The following is a 24,111-nucleotide window of genomic DNA, read 5'->3' on the forward strand; positions in this document are numbered from 1 at the left end:
AATTGATTATACGCTTTGTATTTTTATTTTAAAAGCTAGTTTTAAAATTTTATTTATAATTAATTTTTGTATTGTTATTGTATTGATATTAATAAATTTAATAAAAATAATTTATAAATAGAATTGGAAGGAATTACTTATTATAATTTCTTTTTCTGAATAAAAAATTATTTAATAAATAATTTAAAATACTATATACACATTAAAATAAATATCGCATTGATTTATCGGATCAACGCGTAAGGTTCGCACGACCATCGTCTCTATTTCTCTCTCCGTGTTATTTTATTGACAAGGTCCACCGTCACTTTATTCTTTAGTTGTTGAAGAAGCATCAATTGCTGGCATGGGAATTTAGGCTTTACACTTTGCAGAAAAACGGGAGGGCAGAGCGGGCGAAATATAGAAGCTCCGCTGATCGGATTTCCTCCTCTCCCCCTCCAATAATCCCGGAAAATTTGCCTGCTCTCTCCTTTTTTATCACGGGCTTCCCGCCAATTCGGCTTCGCCATCTGAGGAAGCTGGGAGAAAAAAACCTAGTCACTGTACGAACTTCGTTTCCCCCTCTTTCTTTCTCTCATCTTCGCTGAAGTTTTTCGGATCCCGAGCCTCACATTACTGATTTCCATATAAATACATGACCTTTTTTTTTAATTTTTTTTTTCTTGAAGTTACCATCTGAACGTTCTAGCTGGAGAAATTCAGCTGTTCTTTGGCCAAGCAAACGTCTTTTTCCTTTGATATTCTTCCTAGTGTTTGTTTAATCGATTCCCAGCTGTTGAATGTGGTTTTCCTCATAGATGGATCAGTTTGGTGTGTTAACTGCAAGTTATGGGTTGAAGCCACAAGGAAAATCGGCTCCTATGGCATCAGCGAAACAAACCACAAATTGCGGTGGCTCGCAAACAGGAAATTTCGGCATCAATCCAAGTCTACACTCCAAATCTGCCCAATATGGATCAAGATCTCCTCAACATCCCTCTTTTGATTATGGTTCTTTTCTCGACGATCATAATTTAGCTTTTGGATCTATTGGCAATAAGAAAACCCAGAATTGGGGGAGTCTCGGTGATGAGATTGCTGTTCCAAACAAACCCGCCTCTCAATCGAATGCTGGTGATGGCGATTCATCTGATTATGATCCAATTTTCATGGGGTCGAATAATCCGGTGTCAACGCCTTCAGCATCGAATAGTTATGTTGATGAGATATTTGGTGGAATACCTGAACTTAAGAGCTCGATTCCTGCCAAAATTGACCCCGGCCTTCCGGCATTTCCTTCGCCAACCAAGCAGAATGTTCCTATCGTCGATTTACTAGATAAAATTTGTTCGCTGCAATCAAAATCCAAAATTTCTAACAAGAAAGGGTCGCTCGCCAAGCCGGTACCTGCGTTTGATGACTTGATACCTGGATTTGGTGGGAGCAGTATTACAAACAATAGGTATAGTACGCTTATTCATTCTTCTATTCGCGTGTGATTTTCTAATAATAACATCACAAGTGAATAATTTTTACAATTTAGCTTCGAATAATTATATTTTTTGAAGGAAATTTTTAGTGCTATAATTTTTTTGGAGAATATGATAAGATATAAGAACATGGAGTCCAGACCTTCCTATTTTTTCATGGGGTACGAATGTCCCCTGGCGTAGCGGTCCCTGGTGATTAGCACAATTTTTTCCGTTCTCATTAATCATAATTATTCTGTCGCACCAAGTTTTGAGGTGTAAATGCAGCACCTTTTTTAATATTTTTTATATTGACTTCTAGCTAATAATGGCATGCAATAGCACGGGAACTAGCAAATTGTACAAATTTGACAACTGTGACATTTTTTCGCAAGTTACAAGCATAATATCGTTTTCTCAGCAAATTTGAGAGGTGTGAAAAATAAATGCCAAAAGATCATTTCTCTCCTGGAAAGATAGATGTGTCAAGGATGTATTATATATGCGGCAGAAATGCAGCTTTGATAATAATCTTGCAGGGAAACATAACATAGTGTGTGTGCTTTGATTACATAACATGTCTTTTCCATCTGCAAGTGATTTAAATTGTTTATTACATGAATTACAAATGAAGATGTGCATTTTCCCTAAACTTTTCCATTTGTGGCTGTCACCATCCGATTAATCACACTGCGTTAATGCTTATTTGGTTTTTCAGTAAAGCACCTACCGAGGTGAGTAGGCCTAGGAAGCAGACGATAACTTCACATGATGACCCGTTTTTGGTATTTGAAACAACCTCAACAAGTGAGTCTTCAAGATCATTCGCAGACCCACTAGAACAGATGGGGAAGTTAAATAATTACGGAGGCACAAGAGGCAGCTCCAATACCCCATCATTGAGACCTCCACCAAAACCTACTAATGGTTTAAATATAAATAAAGGTTGTTCTAAATGCTCAAGTTAAGATCCATGAACAGTTGTAGGCTCTAATCATTGACTTCAATAAGTAGTTCCCATAATTTTTTATGATGCAGTTAACGGCTCAGTTGTATCATCATCAATAGATGAACTTGAGAAATTTGCCATGGGCCAGGTGCAGAATAGTTCTAGAGCCCATATTCATGCTCGTGAAATTAAACAAAAGTCAGTGGCTAAGACAAACAAAAGTAAAGCAGCTCCTGATTCTGCAAAAGTGGATCAAATGAAAACCGTGGATGATCTTGAATCATTTTTCAGCACGGGTTCTCGATCAAGCAGTGCACCAAAGTCAAGGGCCACGACATTGGTAATAGCTTTTAAAATAACGAGTTTAAATGTTTCGGCAACACTGGCAGATCATATTCAGTCCAGTTTTTTATTTTCATTTTTTAATTGATGCATTGTTTAGGATCAAACATTTGATGCCCGGATGCAAAACAAAAGGAGACCTGAAGTGCCTCAAAGAGTGCCATCGGGATCCACAGCCAGTATGAAGAAATCTTCGTTGTCAACATCGTTTGATGATCTTGCACTGATGTTTGATTGTAAGTTATTGTTTGAGTGTATCAGTTTCTATTGACTATCTTACTTCACAGCATATTGATCTGTTCCTTTTGGTTGCAAAAGCCTCCTTATCATCCAAATTTGACGAAGTTGATGGGGACAACGAGGAAAGACGAAAAGCAAGACTGGGACGTCATCAAAGGACACAAGAGCGAGCGGTGTGTAATATTATCTTTACAAAAATTATGTTTTTTTACCTGTTTCCTAGCCTTGTTTATTATTTGGTCTTGCAGAGACTAGAGACTCAGCATAAGATATTTGCACAAGTGCATTTGACCATTTTTGGCCTAGAATATCTTTGTAATTGTGGACCTGGAGCACATGACATCTCTGTATTTCGTACTTCAAACTATATACCGGACATTAAAACTTAGCATCATAAAAGAACAGGCTTTTCTTTAAAAGGTTTTTGCTAGGGTGATTTATTGTTCAGTTAGTTGTCATATTTTCAGGCAAAGGCAGTGGCTGATATGAAGCAGCGGAACCTACAAACCACAATGGAGCAAGAAGAGAGGCGTGTAAGTTTCTATGGTGTTTTACTCACAGAGATTTTTTTTCCAAGGGATATTATTGTATCATTTTCCAGATATTGATTCTGTAATTGCTAGATTATCTGAACAGTATGGTTCCATGACATATTTTGTGGGTGGTTTGTTATGCCTTTCATTCTTATGTTTTTCTTATTCCGGTATTTTTGTTGCATTTTCTTAGTGTAGAATTTGATTTTAATTTGGCAGAGAATCGCTGGAACTCTGGATGCTGAAATAAAGCAATGGACTGCGGGGAAAGAAGGCAATATGCGGGCTTTGCTGTCAACATTGCAATATGTGTGTTCTCTTGCTATCATGCTTGTAAAATCTTTGCTGTGCTTTGGGAAGATGTGTACTTTTTAATGTGGTATGATTTGCTTTCTTAGCGGCTGTTGTAAGAAATCAGATTATCATGGTATGAAAAAAGGAAATAGAGGCATCAGGTGGTTTGACTGTGATGGCTTAGTGGATGTGGATCCATCAGACTTTTTGTATACTCATTTATTTAAGGCTTGGATTTCAGAAAAGTGGTCACCAGGAATTGTGAGGCAGGATGATAAATTTCCTTCCAGAATAGAAAAAGATACAAATGCAAAGGAACAGTAGATTACATGTTGGGTATATTGAATAGATGAGCAAATTGAATGTTCTGTTTCTCTTTAATTTATATTTAAATTGTATGTAACTTGTGAAATTAATGGCAGGCCAAATAAAATATATTGAATAAGATGCGTCTATTTCATGGCATTAAAATCTAGTCAGAAGTATCTTTTAGGAAGGGATGAACGGATCTGATTAATTGTTGAATAACTATTTGACAAGAAAGATACATTTATCCTTCTACAAGGAAACTTGAGATAGTGTATGATTTTTGTGATTTGCTGATGCTCTCCTCAGTTGTTTCCAAAGTCTGTTGAGACATTCTTGTGTTAGCTTGTCCACTGATGGTAAATGATTGGGCTTTAGATGTAGAGGAAGATAATCTAGACTGCACCATATGAATTTCAGCCCAGAAAAAGACTGCACTATATAAATAACTAAACTATGATGCTTCTAAACAACGTTACTTCCATATATTTTTACCTTCAAAAGCCTGTTTAGCAGTTGCAAATACTGAAGGAGATCTCGTTGCTGTATTTTGACATGATAAATGATTGTTTCCTGTGATAACTGTCTCTTGAATTTATAAGCAGGTGCTCTGGCCTGAATGTGGTTGGCAGCCGGTGTCTCTGACAGATGTTATTACTTCTGCTTCTGTCAAAAAAGTTTATAGAAAAGCAACACTATGCGTTCACCCAGATAAAGTTCAACAAAAAGGTGCTAGTCTTGAACAGAAATATATTGCAGAGAAGGTTTTTGACATCCTTAAGGTATGTTATATAAATAAGAAATAATTTAATTTGCTTAGGAGTCCTTTATTTATTCTACCTGTCCCCAAATAAAGTTAAATGTCACTATTCTATTTATGTTTTCTGATATGTTAGATGTTTTACTAGAAAATCTACCTAGCTTCTGTCGCTAGCATTGTTCACTTTCATATCTAAACACACTTATATATATATATATATATATATATTTTATAGCTACTAATGCCCTTAAGAGTCTTGAGCCAGAAGTGAACTAATCTCATCCGTTCCCCTAAACTGGTGTAGCCCAGGCCAATATATTCTACCTTTTTACTGCTGTAGAAATTAACTGGACATTACTTTAGTTAACGATATATGATGGTTTGGAGTTTGTTGGACATCAATTGAAGATCGGGCACGTCCTGTGGTTATCCAAGCAGACTCCTGAATCTTCAATCTATTAAAAAAAAAAAAAAAAACTGTTTCAACATTTCTTTTTTATTATTTAATATTGGAGTGTCATATTTATGGTTATTGCCTTTATTGTATTTCTTACTTCTCTGATTACGAAACAGGAAGCTTGGAACAAGTTCAATGCAGAAGAGCTTTCTTAGATCTCCTGGCTGAATTGTTCTTGGGAATTAATATACCTATCCAGGACAAGCCCCTTTTCTTTCTTGGCACTAACTCACCTGCCAGCTGATAGATTATTATACTGTTGGGATAAATATTTCTTGGCATCGGTTGGCTGAGAAAATCGTCACGCAGAGTAATGTTGATTGAGGATTCTTTGTAAATTTAAACCAGTCCCCTACGTCATGTAAACAAGAGCTTATCAGACGTAAAGAAATACATGATACATACATACATACATACACATATATAGTGGGAAAGGGGAGAATTCATTCGATTGCAAGTTGTAGCTATTGTCATGATATTTCTCTTGATATGATGAAACAATAGAAATTCTTCAATTGATTTTTGCTTTGAAGTAGTGATTTGTGTGATTATGATTCCTCGATTGGTTATTTTATTGCAAGTGGTTTTTCTTCTATCCATTATTGAAAAGCTAAGCAGGTTATATGTTGATAGAGAACCATATTTAGATTGATTAGCCCTCTTAAATTATTGCGAAATTGAGGGTGTGATCGTGCATCGAAATTAGTTGGCAGGAAATATATCCACCGTTATTGTTTGACAGCTACAGTTGCTCATTTCATTAGCTTTCGCAGATGGTTGGTACTTGAGACTCTGGAAATTGTGGATTTTACGATAAAAGTCCTCCAATTGTGCCATACGACTGGGGAGTTTAAAGCTTATTGCATGGGAATTGGAAAAACAAATTTCAACTAGAATTCCATATCTCGTCATTTCAGTCTGTTTTCTCCCATCTATATCCTTCATCTTAGAGATGCTTATTCTCAAGTGGGCTGCAGTTCAATCCAGACCTTTCTCTTTCTGTGTCCACCTGCATTTTTTTTTTTGGGTAGCCCATCTGGTTCACCGAAGCTTTGTCTCGATTACATCCGGATCCGACCTGTGTCGCGCACCTGGCATGGTGGATGAGTCTTCTAGCAGGAATTTTCTGCATACACAAGGTTCGGACTCGAGACTTTGCTTTAAGCGAAACAGAGTCGCTTACCACTCAGATCAACTCTCCCAAAAAAAACACCCAAAAAAATGCTGTTCATTATTTTGCATGCTAGACGATTTAAATCATGTCGGAGAAGTTCAATTCTTTTGGGTCTTTCAGTTTTCCTATTATTTAGTTATTTATTTGGCTTTCCATGAAGGCTTTGTTTACTCTTTTAGCCACAGTGCTGTGAAATTTTGTCAAGTTTTGCATGGTTAAAGATAAATTATTTTGTTCGATTCTACAACTTTGTTCAAATGTTATATATGCTTTCATAATCTGGCACTCATTTTAGTTCTCATGATTAACATACGTTACATCATATATCCTTTATTTTTTAACTTTTAGTTTTATTTGTCTGAATATATTTTTTAAATGCAAAAATAATATAATGATAGTATCATTTAAAATGTAGAGATAAGAATTAAATTAAATATTTATAAATTTATAGGGAAATTAACAGTGACAGGGCCTTGGCAAAAATAATTGATGTCAGAGATATGGACCACTTGGCTACTTTGGGCCATGAGACCCAAGTGAAAAATTAAAGTGTAAGATTATGTGGACCCCTCGTCAATGCGTGTCAATGTTGGCCTATTTGCCACAAATATTCAAATAAATAATTGCAAAAGGTTCCCACTAAAAACAAAAAAGCGAAAATCGACAGATCCAACTCCAGACGCAAAAAAGGGGCGGAGGGGCAAAATTGCAACAGCGACAAATTTTAAAAGAGCCTCAGAAACATTTTCTAGGGCCTTAGGGTCATTTTCTTTTTCTTTCTCTTTTTCCTTTCACTCCAAATGATCTGCAACCTTCTCGAGCTGTTAGGCATTGAATATGCAATAATAAAAAGGACGAGCTAGAAGTTAAAAAAAAATTGATGCATTTTATTTTTAATATTTGATGAATTTATAAATATTTAAATTGAAAATAGTTCCTGCCCACTTTCATTAGGGGGAGCATCTCAACTACAAGAAATTCTCTGCGCATTCCTTCCTATTCACGTCGTGGGGATTATTATATTATATTTGGGTTGTTAAAATTTAATATTTTATAAAATTATTATTCAAATACTAAATTATAATAAATAAAAAATACATATAAATTATTAAAATCAAAATTATATTAGAATTACAATAGAGGGAAAATTGAAAAAAAAAATCATTTTTACAGATATTAAATTTCAACCATTGATCTAGACAAGCATGGATAGAAGGGAAAGGAAGGTGGGGTGGAGGGGATCTGAACTATGGAGGAGTGTGTCTAGGTGAGATGTATGCCAAGGAGTGGTTTTATTTGGGCAAATGTGTTGACAGTGAGTTTGGGTCTATTGGTATTTGAAACTGCACCAAATCTATTATTTGAATTTTTAAAAAATTTTAAATGTTATATATATATATATATATTGTAATTTCAAAACTTCTATACATCTTAGCTATTTAAAAGTTCAAAATGACTCCCTTCTCACTCTCCTCCCATTTTCATTTTCTTTTTATTTGAAATTTGTTATGCTACAGAAATAAAAAATTTAAATATATATATATATATATATATTTAAAATTTAAAATTCAAATCCAAACATTACTTGAAATTATTTTTGTTCCGAGTGTTCTGGAAATAAAATTTGGATAAAAATGTACGAGATATTCACGATTCCATCATCATCTTATATTAAAGTGAAAATAAAAGATATTTTTCATCATACAATGATGAATTATCACTTCGTTCTACATTTTGCTGTGATATTGACATATATACATACATATAAGTGGGACCCGGGGGGGGGGACACAATGAAGAAGGAGGAATAGAGCAGAAGTCCGACCCTGGGAGTACCATAAAATAGTCATTTCCGGCCTATTGTATTAGCTGGAAATCATCATTTGCGCATATAAAGTGGATTCTGCTGTAAATTAAAGCGGCCAATGAATCTGGGCTTTCCCTTGGTGTTTGGAGATTCTTGTTTAATCCTCCATTACCAATAATTAATGGCTTTATTGGTCATAAAGATAAAGCAGTCACACTTGAAAGCCAACAAGTATGGAGCTCAGAAACTTCCCATATAGTCCCACTCAGTTATCTATCGCCCACTTACCCACTAACAATCCTCATAGTCAAAAAGAGAATAACATGCGAAGCACTGCGAGTAGAAAAATCAGCACTCCAGAATTCTTGAGTGTCAGGCCCCACCACTTCTCAGGCAGACTTTCCGGCGGTAGCCACCCCACCATTTGTGTGTGTGTGTAGCCTCTTTTTATCCCTTTCAAGGGCTTTCTGTAACTCCTAGCTTGCTGGTTGTTTCAAACAAATTTTATATTAATTACCAATTAGTGATCTTAAAAGGCCAAATTCCATTTCTTTTCCTCTTTCCCTCTAATGCACCAATGAAGAAGCTGTGGGAAAGCGAGAACTTGTCACTAATAGTAATAGCCTAATAGGTATATTTCCTTTCCATGGGCATTAAGAGGTCAACCCTCTAAAGGGACAAGGCATTAACTTAATATAATGGAAAGAGGATTCCCATGGGACTTTCTCCGGTTGCATAGAGGAAGATTCCTTTACAAATATGAACTCCAAGAGAGGAGAGCTCAACTAGGAAATCACCGAAGATCAACAAAGCAAAGCTGTTGTTTTCAAATATAATAAAGAAAGGGCTCTCTCCACATGCTGGGTTCCTTCCTATCATGTTGTACATATATGAATCACTTTCAATCTGTGCCACTTCACATGACTCTTGATCCATCCTAGTTATTACTTACATATCTAATGACCAAAATGGTCCACCAACAGCACCATATCCTGCTTGGCTCTTTTCTTGCTTTTGGAAATCAAGATCAAAACGGCCCTCTTGCACGTTGGATCCTCTTGCATGGATAAAAAGGTGATCAAGATCAGCACCACCCCCACTCAGTACTCTCTCAGATATTATCTTATTGTGTATGCAGAGGGGCAGGTGACCCTAAGCATGTAAGACATATGGCTGCAACAGTGAGGCATCGCTTTCAAGTTTGGATGGAGGTGAGTGAGATTGGGTATGCGGCGTGCAATGGATGGTCCAGATTGAATACGATTCCCTCCGTCTTCGAATTACAATTTCATTATGATGTGTGTTTCATACATGTGCACTTTCAGTGGTGCATATGAAGGCACCACTTTTCATTCTTTTCTCGATGTATATCTTATAAAGATGCCATTTTCTCTCTTCTTCTCTTCTTTCTTACAAGTGTTTTGCTTTCCTGAACGCTCCATTCTTGCGGGCAATGAGATTCTATCTATTGAATTAACTAAGTAGTTGCGTCTTCGTTTACCTGTGCTTGATTATATTGGCCATTTATTAGTTTCCTTTGATAATCAAATGCAAATGTCAACTACACTGGTGCTTGCATATCAACCAACTTCTCCTTGGCGGCTTGGCCCATCTTCCTGACCAATCATTCACCTAATGGAATATATTGTGTTATTTTCTTTTAATAGAAAAGGGTTGGGGGGGCGGGGGAAGGGTTACGATGTGCTTCTGGAAAATTCGAGTCCTTTTCTCAACTCCTCTATTCTTTCGGGAATGCCTGTCAATGCAAAATAAGTAAATCGCAGGATGCTGCACAGGACTATGCTAGCTCTTTTAATTTTTTAAGCTTCGACGCTTTAATTTTTTAATCTACCGTTTGAATCCTTCTTCAAAAGCAGTGCTTTGAGAAAATGAAATTATTGATATCCACCAATAGTGGATATATGTCGTATATATCTTGACGTGCGTTATTAATGTAAAACCGTACATATTTATACACTGTCAAGTTGGAATCTGCAAAAAGAATTTGGCGAAAAATTCATTCACACTTGACTTCAGTCTGCATTTTTATGTTACAATTAGCTAGACCAACGGGTCTAATTAATCTCGTTTTTAATGTATTTAAACCCTCTAAATTTAACATTGATGAATTTATGTAAAACTTTACTTTGTAAGAAAATTGTACATTTTATAAAAATAATAAAATGATTAAAAATACTTCAAAAAAAAACTTTATTGAAATTTACCAATACCCATTTTAGAGTATTTGAATCTGTTTTTTTTTTCATATTGGATTTTAAGAAGCAATAATAAGAGTCGTGTTAAGTGATCAAGTTACCGACCAACTGGAAGGAAAATTTTAAACGCGAGCAAGAGATTTTGAGGTAATGCTCCATTTCTTGCATTTTACATCGGATTGCATAGCGGAGTTACAGAGCTAGAGGACGCTTGAAAGAGAAAAAGAGAAGAAAATACAAATAAGAGGATCGGTGATTAAGAAAGGCTACTAAGTAACGAACACTAAGATCACCATCCTAGGTTTCATATAAACACATGAACAAGAATTGAAATCTCTCTCTCTCTCTCGTGTCTGAAATTCTTATCTGTGGCGATCATCACTGTATGTGTCGTTTATAAGGTGACCACAAATGGCTTGTAAGTCTTAAGTTCAGAGACAATATCGGCAATAGAACCGGCAGCAGCTGCTAAAGAAATGACGAGGCAAGCAACACTAAGCATTTGGAGGCAGATCCATTTGGTGCTCCACTTTGGTATTCTCTTCTGGTTTATGTACATCTCCACCGGGAAATACACGGTGAGGGGCCAAAACCCAAGAGCTCCGAGAAACCCCACAACGCCACCGAAGAATGGGAGAAGCATCGATATCACAGTGGTTATGATCACAAAAATGGTCCTCCAGACCAATCGGAAGAGGTTGAGTTGGTAGGGTGATCGGAGACCAGGGATAGGAACTTCAATATCTCTGTTGATGAAATTGCTTTCTGGGAATCTATCTGATGCTGCTTTCTCAATGAAAGAGAAGAGAGGTTGGCAGTAAACTTGGTAAGCACCGACTAGGTGGATAACTATGGCAGCATTGGCTATGTCTAGGAGCCAATATGGTTTGTAGAAGCCGAAACCAGTGAGGAGGTTTCCTGGGCTTGAGTCCCCAAATGCAGCATAGCCGAAGCAACCACATAGCATGTAGAAAAGTGTCGTCACTGTAACACTGATAAAAGTGGCCTTCTTCATTGTTTTTGATTCCGCTGGCGGGGATTTCACCGTGTCCTGTTTTTGTCACATGCTTCTTTTAGTTTCATACTCTCCGTCATCAAAAATGAGTTCACAGGTATGAATCTTGAAAGTGCAGTGAACAGAATATACCTGGATTTCTATGAGGATCATTGAGTAAGAGTAAGCGAAGGCTATGTCACCCAGAGCTTGGAAACTCCTCCAGACTTTCTGTGTCTCCGTCACCATTTGAGAGCCCACGACAGAACCCACGCTTATCCCTGTTAGGCTTCCTCTAATTCTCTTGTTTTCTGTGAACAGATGATCAGTGTAATTGAGATCATCATCCCCAATAGAATTAAAAATACTAGGGGAAAAAAGTAAAATTTATGAGTAGTAATCAGACTGGTAATTGAATCATACCAATAGTCTGAGCAACACCGAGGCCCAGCCCAATGGTTGAGTAAGTGAAGGACATGATAGCAGCTACAATGGATAGCCACCACAGTTGATCGAAGTCTGGAATTTGAGACACGATAATCTCCGCGATCCCAAATGCAATCATGTACGCATCACCATTCATCGTGCACTCGTCTTTGCTCCCGGTCTCGTGAATGCAGTTAGACTTTTTGATTGCCCTGTTTTGTGTTTAAAAAAATAATCCAAAAGAGCCGATGAGCATAATAATTAACATCTTGCTCTCCCAAACATAACTACAATTCCATACTTACATCATGCTTATGGAAGCTGCAATAGTGTATCCGATGGCGACTCCGAAAAGGTTCACATACTGAACCAGCCCGCAAATCTTGACCTTAAAGCCGCCTGAACGCACACAACCACCCAACTAAGCTGGAAATTTTCACACGGACCAACACATTAAATAAATCGAGTCAGGCAGAAGAAGCTGAACATACCGAGGTTCGATCGAACGGCGTCCATGTAAGTGTAGTTTCTCTTGCCAGTTAAAGGGTCGCCGGAACGATAGCAGACGGCGAGGAGAGTGGAGGTGTAGTAAGTGACGAAAGAGAAGAGAATCATCACGGCCGGACCCGCAATCCATCCAAGTTGAGCGATGGCCCAGGCCAGGGACAGCACGCCGGAGCCTATGACGGCGGTGATGATGTGGGCACTCGCGGTCCACACGGTCCCTGTTTTCTCGAACACAAAACATAATGAACCAATGAGAAAAATAAGCGAGCACGCGAACAAGGAGGCAGGGGGTTTTGGGGGAAGAAATCGGGGAAGTTACCAGTTCGTTTTAGGCGGCCATCGTCGTCGAAGCACTTGGAGCCGCCCTGATGAGCCACGTCAATGGAGACTTCAAATGGTGGACGGTTGGTGGTGGTGCCGTTCTCGACCATGTTGGAGGCGGGAGGAAGGCACCCCGGGCGTTAGCTGTGCGGGAGCAAGACGGGAGCGTGAAAAAAGACGCAGAGGAGGGAAGAGGAAGTTTGAATTGATGAGTTAGAGAGAAGGAGGAGTGAGTGTCCCACAGTTGAATCAACCTGGTTCAGAGGGAGAAGGACACAGACACACGTCCCAACAGTACTCACAGAATCGCAGAGAGGAAGAGGGAGAGGGAGAGAGCGTGGGTTGAGGACAAAGTGGTGGTGTGGAGGTGGGAGGATACGACGGAAGAGAGATGAGAGAGCAGCGAGAGGCGTGTTGTGAATTGTGATTGTGATGCAATGAAGAGGGAAGATGGGGTATAAATAAAGAGTGGGGGAGAGAGGAAGGAGGACCGAACGGGGCTTCAACAGGCAACGAGGACACCACGTGACGCAATTACCTCCAAACACTGTTTCTTCTCCAGCCCCTGTCACTCAATCCGTGTGTGCTTTCTTTTGTTTTGTTTTATTTTTTTTCAAAGCAATTAATACAAAACAAATGATATAATACTAGTAATCCCTCTATTTTAAAATATAAATATTTTTTAAAAATAAAAAATTTTATTAAATAAATTTTTTTTAATATTATCCTCCTCATTTTGTTTAATTTCCATTTTCTTAATATATTAAATAAAAATATTTTAAAAAAATTATATTTTTATTTAAAAAATAAAATTATTAATTATATTTAAGAAATTTTATTGAATGGTGAAAATTTTTTTAAAAGTATTTTATAATTTAAAACGTAGGAGGGAGTATAATACACCCACTGCAAACTACATAGTAACTAACGGAAGGCAAGACTCGGAAGAGGTCGAGGATAAGTTGAACTCCTTTGCTTCTTTTTTTTTTTTTTTTTGAGCCTAAAAATACTAATTTGAGTTGACTTTTTTTGATTTTGGGGTATCTTTCACTTGCTTCTATCTAATGAAATCGGATGATGACACCAAAAAAGTTAAATACAGGTATTTTTAATAATTTTCAATCTGTTTCCCACACGTTGCCAATTTCGTAGTCTGTGCTAGAGCATGCAGCTCGCCTCACTAGAATTAAGAGTGGGAATAAATAGATGCTCCCTCCCATCTTTATTACAGTTACAGGCCATCTATTTTTGAAATATTTCATGATCCTGCATATAGTAAGTCATATTGCAAGACATCTAGAGCATTAAATTTATTTGGACACAAGTACCTTTGTATTAGAAACTGTTTTGTTGATCCAACAAAAAATGATCAACTTGATGAGCATCTGAATCACAATCTCATTGATTCAAATTTCACTATCAATATAAGAATATTGTTAGCTAGTAATTTGTGAGTGCTGTTTAAGTTTGAAGGCGTGTACTAACTCAAATGAGCTTTAAGACATAGCTCACTTAATATATATATATATATATATATATGTTGCCTCCATCTTCAAATGTTAAATACTTGTTCGGGTGTTTTGGTGGTACACAAATCACTGGACGTTTCTTGCACTATTAAATATATATTTTTCAAATGCCCCTAATTAAATAAAGCGAGAGTGAGAAATTTAGGATTTATCGGAAGACAATGACATCCATTAATAGATGGGAAATTTGAAGAAATAAATTAGTTGTAATTGTCTTTGGGAATGGAAAATGGAACGCATTGGCCATAGAATGCAATCGAGTGCAGGAAATAAACAACAGTAAAGGAGAGAAAAGATGCAAGATTGGCGATCACACGTACCTTTGAAATGAATATGTAATTGAAGAAGCAAAACGACAGCGGAGCGGGAGAGAGGAGGGAGGGGAATTAGAATAGCTGCGTGTGGTGTGGGGAGTAATGGGGAGAAGGATTATATAGAGAGAATGGGGAGAGGCCATATTGTTATTTAAGATATTAGAATGATGCGTCTCTTTAAAGGAGCACCCTTGAATCCAAAATGCTCTTAATTATGCTCCGCTCTTCTCCTCCACCCTTACTCGCATCTGGTTCCTTTCATCATTGTCATGTATTTGTATCCTTCACTATTTTATTTTCATCATTCAATTTATCTTTCCCAATATGCGCCATATTTTTACCACTCCATAATTATCTTATGCCGCCCATGCTATCATTTAATTATTTAATATTCAGATATATAGTAGGGATCCTGCAGGGAATATACATTACATACATCTATATAATCTTTAATTTGTGTGCGTGTATATGATCAATGAGTACTACGCTTATGGGTCGCATCTTAATTATTCTTATCTCCTGTAATTCATCCCGTCGGTTATTTCTACTATTACATTGCGGCTATTTCTTGCTTGCCTCAGGCTCCACTTCTGATCTGGCTTTCTGTCCTTATTTCAAAAATTACCGTTGCTTTGGCTGGATGCACCAGGCGTGTACGTACGTGCCCTGCCCTTCCTGCCAAATTCAATTATTGCTATGAAGCGGCTGGGAGTTTTTATTAAACCTAATTAATATTGCGTAATTAATTAAATTTCTTCATCAATCATATATATTCAGCTGGAACCTCTCACGTTAAATTGTTTCTCACTGTTTATTTGCCCCCAGAATATACAACCAAAAAGCGGGGAGAAGTGCCTTCACATATAGTTGGACCCTATCTACTATTACTTGCATTAGAATAGATACAATGCTAAAAAGATAAATCATGTTTCACAAAAATTTTATAATATGACACGACTATTGTTAATTCAGGGAAAAAAAAAGAAAAAGTATTCAGGCTGCAGGAATCGATCCTCGAGGCTCACGTTGGGCGACATAAACGTGAATTAGGTACCTAGCTCATTATTAAAGAAGCCAACAATCTCATATATAAGTGGGCAACTATATATGGGTGTAAGACCACCTTTTCCAAAATTCCATTGAGTCGTTGTAGATTGACTAGTATCAAATTATGATATCCACTGTCCGTTAAAAAAATATAAAATATTTTTAAATTTAATTATACTTTTCAATAAGTCAGTTACCTCTTGCTTTAAACTTATATTATATTTTCATGTTTTCCTTTATTTAGCGAGGAGTAAAGGTAAATGGTCTAGTAATTTATTCATTAATGATTTTTTTAAAATATATTAATTATATATTAAAAATTAAAAATATTTTATATTTTTAAATATCTAACTTAAAAAAATATCTTATATTTTATAAAGGGAAGTAACAATTCAAGGCACGGTTTAATTTTGAAAACTTCACCGCTTGTTTAATTTAGGGTAACAAGGTACGGAAAGAATATTGAACGGGATTTACCAAGAAGTGATATGTTTTTGGGGCAAATACTGAAAAAGACTGACAGTGAGGATTAATGTTTAATTTAGAGTATCGAGTTGTTTGCATGTATACCTACACTGCTATATATTGCTGGCCCAATTAATACTTAGGCAATACAGCTGATACCTAAATTAAACTATGACAAGACAAGAAACATTGGTGCTTGGACTTTGTATCGGAATATGATCATAGATGTGCAAGAAATTTATGTTGTCAGAAATTTATTTATTTATTTTTAAGAGGATGGCACGAAAATGCCCCTTACATATGCAAATGGTAATAAAATCTTGTGAAATACCATAATTTTTTTTTAAATTCTTAAAGACCTCTCTTGACATTAATAATTTTTTATAAAATGATTACAATACTTCTGTTTTACAATTAAAAAATAATTATAGCCCCTAAAAAAGTAATGACTATGTTAGTTTAGACAATGATTATTTTTTTATAATGACTAGAACGAAATAAATAATTATAACTTTTCATGTATAAATTTTTTATTCATTGAAATTCAATGTAAATATCCATAATTGTTTTAATTTAAAAAATAATTAAAATAGAATAAGCAATTATAACTTCTACTATACAATTTTTGATTTAATGAAGTCCAATCCAAGTGAGATAAATATAAATGACTACTTTAATTTAAATATTAATTACTTTTATTCTAATAATGATTAAACAAAACAAGTAATTGCAATTTTTTCTATGCAAATTTTTATTCCTTGAAGTCTAAGCACAATAAATATCAATAACTATTTTGGTTTAGGTAACCATTATATTTCTTCTAACAATTATTAAAATAAAATAAGTAATTACAACTTTTTTTAATGTGAGCAGCAAGGAGTTGCTCAAAGAAAGTTATAATTGCTTCTTCAATTTTAATCACTGCTAGAAGGAAAGTGGTCGTTACTTGAAAAATTAAACTAATCACTATTTTTTTTAGTAAGAGTTTACTTTTTAGGGAGTATTTTAATCATTTCATCAAAAATCACTAATATTAGGAAGGTCTCTAAGAACTTGAAAAAAAAGTATGACATTTCACAAGATCTCATAATTATTTGCATATTTTAGGATGATTTTCTATCATTTTCCCATAATTTTTTCTGGCCCGAACAAGTAATAGAGGAACAAATTTATTAAGTACCACTAGACAAGTGCTTTAATTGAACACCGTGTGATGAAGAGATTAAATTAATTAACATATCACAGCTGTTGTGATCTAGATCTTTGTTTGTCTCAGTTGATATATGCCATATATAGTGTTGAATGTGGAGATGAGATCGATCATTTGACGGGGCTAACTATCAACGAACCCGCTTCAAGAATTTTTCCTGGCCAGAACTCGTTTCAAGAATTTTAATTCCACACAACTCATCTTGGAAATATCCTATACATATCGTTTTGGGGTTCAATTCAATTCAATATATTTGAATTATCAAACAGTCACGTACAAAATTCCTGACCAAAAGGGTTGGAAGTGAAGCAATGTAATTGGAAACATGGAACAAATATGACACGAAATCAACTTTACAGTTTCAATCACTGGGAAAATTTCAGTCTAAATCCTTTAACAAACCATAATAAAAAAAAGAGCTCCTTGGAGTCTAAAATTTCATTACAGATTAGGGGTAGTGAAATAAAATTAAAATTACTTCATTGTCCCTAATGGCTTAAGCCTATTAAAAAACACTTGAAAATTTTTCATATTAAAATTATTCATTTCCTGTACAAAGTGGTTGATTTTTTTAACAAAGTTGTTTATGTACATAATTTCACTTGATTTCATTCTTACTATTATTTTTGCGATAAAAATAATTGTAAATTCTCTGTATTGTAGTTGTTTATTATCCATACTGAAGTAATTATTTTTCTTACAAGATTTGCTTGTATATATAACTTCACTTGATTTTATTCTTACTGCTGTTGTTACAGTAAAAATAGTTATAAATTTTTTATACTGAAATTGTTCGTCTCTCGTATTGAAATAATTATTTTTTCAACAAGAGTTATTGCTGTGCATAGCTTCACTTATTTTTATTTAAATTATTGTCATCATAGCAAATAAAGCTGCTAATTTTTCACAATAAAATTGTTCATTCTCAAGTAGTTAATTTTTTTATCAGAATTTTTTGTACGTAGAGTTAATTTTTCACTAGGAAAAATAAGATAATTTTAGTTTGTATTTTGATTTTATTTCACTGCTCTTTGTTTGCAATGAAATTCAAACTTTAAGGACTTTTTTTTTATTGTGTCGAGTCAAGCGGCCTAAAATGAATTTTTTCTTAAATGATGAGCAAGCAATCTACCCGATTGACAGTTTGAGGGTGTGAAAAAAGTGAGTTTCATGCAATCAAATTCACTACTTCGATTACCTTTTTGATTGGCTTTTTAATTAACTAGTATGATATTCATGCTGTGCACGTTATATCTTTTTAACCTAAAATAAAATTATTTTAGAATATTAACTAATACAGATGAAAAAAATTTAAATAAAATAATTGTAATATTAACCAATAAGACAAGTGCAACAATTACCTTTTTAATTGGTTTTTTTATTAACTAGTATGGTATTCATGCTATGCATGTTGTATTTTTGTAACCTAAAATAAAATTATTTTAGAATATTAACTAATATAGATGAAAAAAATTAAATAAAATAAGTTACAATATTAACCAATAAGACAAGCACAGAATTATGAAAATAAAAAAATAAAGAACTTATCATGAATCCCTGAATGCCCAAAACCAAATGGTAGCCTCCCTCTCCATACTTTTAGCCTAGCCATCCACCAATCTTCTTCACTATGTTTTGTTTTCACTCTCAAAGGGAAGTCACCGTGGTTGATCAAGTCTAGCATTCCACAATTATATATAAATTAAAACTTTCAAATTTTCAAATTAAAAATTTAAAATTAAAGATAGATCATTAAAATGTTATTGAGAATTAAGAAATTTGAATCACTATGAGTAAATTATTATAAGAATACTTTTCAAAACAAAATTTTACAAAGAGTTGCCTAAGAGTCAAGATATACGTGGAGTGAAGAAAAATTAATTTGCATTGATTTCAAGAACAGCAACAATATATATCTTCCTCTTCATTCAATTTTAATATACTTGAAGAGTTGTAAAATAATTAACAAATTATTATACAATTTACCATAAATACTTCAAAAACTAACAAACTCTATGAAACCATAACTTCGTGAAAAATAAAGTGTAGTAAGTTCTTTCAATTTTATTACTTATGAAAGAGAGATTTAGAATGACGAAGAAAAATTCGTAAAAAATATATGTAATGCATGATTATGTGCAACTACTTAGTATCCATGGTAAATGTGAGATCTATCAAAAATTGAATTGCTCTTTCAATGTCTATAAGGACTTAATAACCTCATTTTGCCATCAGGTGGGAATGAAAAACCACCATGAATGATGACACAAATAGGGGGCAAGAGGGCATTGGTGACGAAGGGAAGAGCCAGAGAGGTAGAGAGTTTTGTAATTTTACTTGTCTTGATGAGGGGATGGAGCAATTAAATGATATTAGAAGCAAAGAAAATCTTTTATGCTTTGTAACTACTCAATGTGATTGTGTGTTTGTGCAATTTGAATTTTAAAATTAAAAATAAGAGAAAGATCAGGAGAGGTTACGATGATGGGAGGGTGGGAGTTAATGGGAGAGAAATGAGGAAAAAATAGGAATTAGAACAATTCATTTTAATTTTAAATATAACAATGTTAATACTTAACAGTATTTAATAGAAAATCTAATATGTGCACTGAAATTGTATATTATTGGCGGTGGAAAAGTTGGAAGTTATTATAATGGATGAGATTGTTGGAGAAAAAAATTTAGGGATAAAACAAAGTAGAATTTGTGATAATTTAAAGATAATATTGTTATTATCTATAAAAAAATTAATTTTTAAAATTAATTTTGATGTGAATAGCATATAATCACAACATTTTAAAAAATTAAGTCATGCTGAGCTGAGAAGGCGGCCCGTGATTCTATTTTTGTATATAAATTTATAGATTTACTCAATTTAAAATGTTATTATATTATTCACCATGATAAATATATCTATATTTATCATTTTTTCTATCTTGCCATGATCTCTCAATTGTTAAAATTAAATGTTTAACAATAAGAATAAGATTATGGGAGGTTATAATGATAAGAGAGTGGGAGAGATGATAAGAGTGAAACGAGGAAAAACTTAATTAAGATAAGTAGTTTTTAAAACAAAAATTTGAAATTACAAAAAAAAAAATTAATGTAGCTGAATTGGCGATTTGTATTTATGACATTTTAGAAAAAAGAAAACGCGTCGAGTTTGAAAAATGGCTCACAGTTTTATTTTATATATATATTTCTTCTCGTGGGCTAGGATATCATTTTTTTGATATCACTGCAGACTGAGGAACTGCCGAGCTAGAGGTAGTATCTGTATGGTACCATGTAGTTTATGGTATACAATAATCCGTATGAAGGAGTGAATGATGGATAATGGAGACCGCATAGAAAATCCCTTACGTACGCCATGACACGTGGAATGGAAAGCAAGCAATAATTGGAATCTCTGATCGTATTATTCAGTCAGTGAATGAATGATCAATGAGGCTCATGCAGATGGAAATTACGCGTTTAATTTGTCCGTTATTGCTTGGGAATCCCTTCACGAGTCTGAATTCCAGACTTACTGTTGTCTCTTCTTTTAATTGGCTGCTTGTGGTTTGCTTCCACTTAAGAAGAGCCACACTCGCTCAGGATCCAGAGGGAAGAAAAGTGTGCGGTAAAAGATGTATTCCCTCCGTTTTAATATAAAACACTTTTATATAAAATTTTATATATTAATACATCTTATTAAATATATTTTTATAATTTTACTTTTTTAAAATAAAAATATAAACCTTTAAAAATTACATTTATTTAATACTCCATTAATAAAAGAATATTAAAAAAAGAGAATATATAAAAGAATAATATTAAAAAAATATTATTAATAAAATTTTATTTTTATCAAAGTGTTTTATATTTTGAGACATTAAATATTTTTTAAAAGTGTCTTGAGACGGAGGGAGTACATCTTAATTTAAAATCTTAAAGTTCTAGATATTAATCTTTTTTTATTTTATATTAATTATTAAAATTAACTTTATCTAATATAAAATTTCTCATATCTTTTTAAATCTATTTAAAATTGGACAACCTATCAATATATTATTGATTATTGATCGATACTGATGAACTGGATATTTTGATATCTCAAAACTGCTGTTTTATTCTTCCCCTCGTGATCTTTTGGTATTACCTATCATCACTGTGATATGATAAACTGGATGTTTGATATCTCAAAACTGCCTTTTTTTCCTCTTCCCCTCGTGATCTTTTGGTATTACCTATCATCACTGTGATATAAAATTAATGGGACAACTGACATAACTCCCTTTTCTGTTTTCATGGGCTTTTTTACTATTAATAAAAAAAAAATTAACAGGAAGAATCTCACCTAGGATCTTCAAAAATAAAAAAATTTATATTTAGAGTTTAATAGAATTTGAAAACATATTATAGGCTTGATGACTCTTTTTGCAAGTTTTGTTATAGATAAAAAGACACATTGGCCCTTGTCTCAATAAAATATCCATGTATCTAGAACATGATATCTATGAATCTTTAACATAATGTTCATAAATATATAACATATTTGATGGATATAGTTTAATTTGAAGTAAAATGTACGAGTAAGCAAATGATTAACAACACAATATTCATGAATGCACATTATGATGTCCATCAATTCTTAACATAATGAACATACGTAGATCAACAACATTTATACAATATAAAGTCCATAATAAACAGCATACTTTAAGTTAATGTCTACCAGATATGCTATATATTTATGAATATTGTATTTAGAATTCATAAATATTATATTGTGCATACATAAGCATTATATTGAGACAAGGAAAAATGCGTTTTTTCATCAATAGCAAATTTTGCAAAAAAAAAAAAAATCCTCAAGCCGACAATGCATTTTTAAATTTTATTGGGCCCTATATACAAAAATTTGTATTTTGAGAGTCCTAAGTGGACTTCTCCCTATTATTTTTTCTAAAAGAAGAGAAAGCAATCTAAAAAAATTAACACACTTGCCACGTGACCTAGGTAGTAATTAACTAGCACCCTCAGTCCTACTTATATTAATTTGGAAGAATTTCAGTTAGGGCCCTTAGAATACAAAAATTTACATTTAAGATTCAAGTAAAATCTGAAAACGTATTGCAAGCTTGAGGGCATTTCTTGCAAATTTTATTGTGGATAAAAAGACACATTTGTCCTTCTCTCAATAGAATGTCATGTATACACAATATGATATTACGAATCCTCAACACAATGTTCATAAATGCACAACACACTGATGGTCATAGTTTAACCTCAAGTTAAATGTACAAGCAAGCAAAGGAGGAATAATATAATGTCTTTAAATATACAACATGATATCCGTCAATTTTCAACACAATAAACATATGTAGACTTTCAACATTTGTGCAATATAAATTTCATAACAAACAACATATTTAAGTTAATATCTACTAAATATATTATGCATTTATAAATATTGTGTTGCAAATTGTGGACATTGTATTGTGTATATATTGACATTTTATTAAAACAAGAACAAATGTGTCTTTTCATTTTTAACAAACTTTGCAAGAAAGACCCTCAGACCTGCGATGCATTTTTAGATTTTATTAATTTTAAATGTAAGCTTTTGTGTTCCAGGGCCTTAAAGTGAGACTCTCCCAAAATAATATTCTCTCAATCGAGTGATTCTTTTACCTACTCTAGAAAACGAAATATCCGCTCCCGACCTTTTTTTCTCAAGCGTAATTCGTCACCCAGACTTCTCGAGGTTGGAATTAGTTGCTTCAACTAGCAGCTGCTTTAACTTTCACATGCCTACTTTTCCTCGATATTTTTTATCTTTTACGCAGTTATATATTTCTAGCCATTTGGATTAATGTTTTCTTCACGTGCACATGACAAATTATTCACAGCCAGAAAGTTAAAGCACAAAGCAAAGTGACAGTTACAATTACCTGTAAAGATTGCAAAATTTAAGTAGAAGACAAAAAAGTCTGAGCGCGACTTGGCGGCCATATGTTGAATTCGAAGGAGAAGAGAATTAGACCCACCCGATCATGGATGCAATAATATAAACGTCAATGGGTCAAAAAGGCTGATGGAGGCCACACGCAGCAGCAATGTTTGAAAATTCTCTATTTAGCTTTTTGGATCATGGAGGTAGGGTATAAATATCTCTCTCTTTATTTATCATAAATATTATATTATATTTATAAATAAGCTGGAATAAGTGCTTCATTATCCTACCCTCCCCTGGAAGGCAGCACTCGTGCGCACTTTTAAATGGGATTGGTAAGTTACGTCGCCAAAGGTCGAAGCGGATATGATATATAACCATCTATTTTATGGATACATGCATAGGTATAGTTATCTAATATCTTGTTGTGATGTTGGTAACAGAATATTAGGTGATTTTACCGGTTGCCTATTTAAAGTTTACATGGCTTGTTTGGGTTTTGAAGTGTAGAGAATCAAAGTTGGTATACATAATTAAGTAACTGCAGCACGCACTTGGTTCATCTTTCTCGTTGGCTTTATTAGTGTATATATATATATATATATATAATTAAGCGCCTTTGATCACCCGTTGATGCACTCTCAGCTGTATTCACACTGCAGGGTTTTAATAAAAAATAATTTAAAAAAGAAGAAGATGAGGAATTGAGATGACACGTACACCATCGCCATAAGCATGTTTTGAAGATCTTTGGTGGTAGAGACTGTTGACATTGCAAGTTGAAGAGGAACATGATGGGCCCCTGAGGCTTAGTCGGTGAATTCGTCCA

General features: G+C 34.1%; 2 protein-coding genes across 6 annotated transcripts; one reads left to right on the forward strand and one right to left on the reverse strand.

The window, feature by feature from the left end:
* The first annotated feature begins 301 nt into the window (after positions 1–301).
* LOC129294459 (auxilin-related protein 2) lies at positions 302–5,867 on the forward strand. Of its 3 annotated transcripts, none has more exons than XM_054932852.1 (10): positions 306–545; positions 801–1,444; positions 2,170–2,396; positions 2,490–2,740; positions 2,843–2,978; positions 3,061–3,155; positions 3,450–3,515; positions 3,735–3,824; positions 4,721–4,897; positions 5,449–5,867. In XM_054932852.1, exons 2-10 carry the CDS (start codon positions 801–803, stop codon positions 5,485–5,487), a joined length of 1,725 nt encoding a protein of 574 aa, XP_054788827.1. In that variant the 5' UTR covers positions 306–545; the 3' UTR covers positions 5,488–5,867. The 3 variants fall into 3 exon arrangements, with proteins under 3 accessions (XP_054788828.1, XP_054788827.1, XP_054788826.1); XM_054932851.1 differs by having other exon boundaries at positions 307–545; positions 672–1,444; XM_054932853.1 differs by lacking the exon at positions 5,449–5,867 and having other exon boundaries at positions 302–1,444; positions 3,735–3,894; positions 4,721–4,858.
* Positions 5,868–10,668: 4,801 nt separating this feature from the next.
* LOC129294522 (amino acid permease 3) lies at positions 10,669–14,751 on the reverse strand. Of its 3 annotated transcripts, none has more exons than XM_054932949.1 (7): positions 14,626–14,751; positions 12,775–12,920; positions 12,440–12,673; positions 12,254–12,347; positions 11,946–12,160; positions 11,676–11,833; positions 10,669–11,579 (listed from the first exon to the last, which is right to left on the reverse strand). In XM_054932949.1, the coding sequence occupies exons 2-7, from the start codon at positions 12,884–12,886 to the stop codon at positions 10,923–10,925; spliced, it is 1,470 nt and encodes a 489-aa protein (XP_054788924.1). In that variant the 5' UTR covers positions 12,887–12,920; positions 14,626–14,751; the 3' UTR covers positions 10,669–10,922. The 3 variants fall into 3 exon arrangements, with proteins under 3 accessions (XP_054788924.1, XP_054788923.1, XP_054788922.1); XM_054932948.1 differs by having other exon boundaries at positions 12,775–14,042; positions 14,626–14,731; XM_054932947.1 differs by lacking the exon at positions 14,626–14,751 and having other exon boundaries at positions 12,775–14,593.
* Positions 14,752–24,111: the final 9,360 nt, after the last annotated feature.

The sequence above is a fragment of the Prosopis cineraria genome, unplaced genomic scaffold (genome assembly GCF_029017545.1).
Source record: "Prosopis cineraria cultivar Desert tree isolate PC_DT_omini unplaced genomic scaffold, ASM2901754v1 PC15, whole genome shotgun sequence".
In the NCBI taxonomy this organism is placed as follows: Eukaryota; Viridiplantae; Streptophyta; class Magnoliopsida; order Fabales; family Fabaceae; genus Prosopis; species Prosopis cineraria.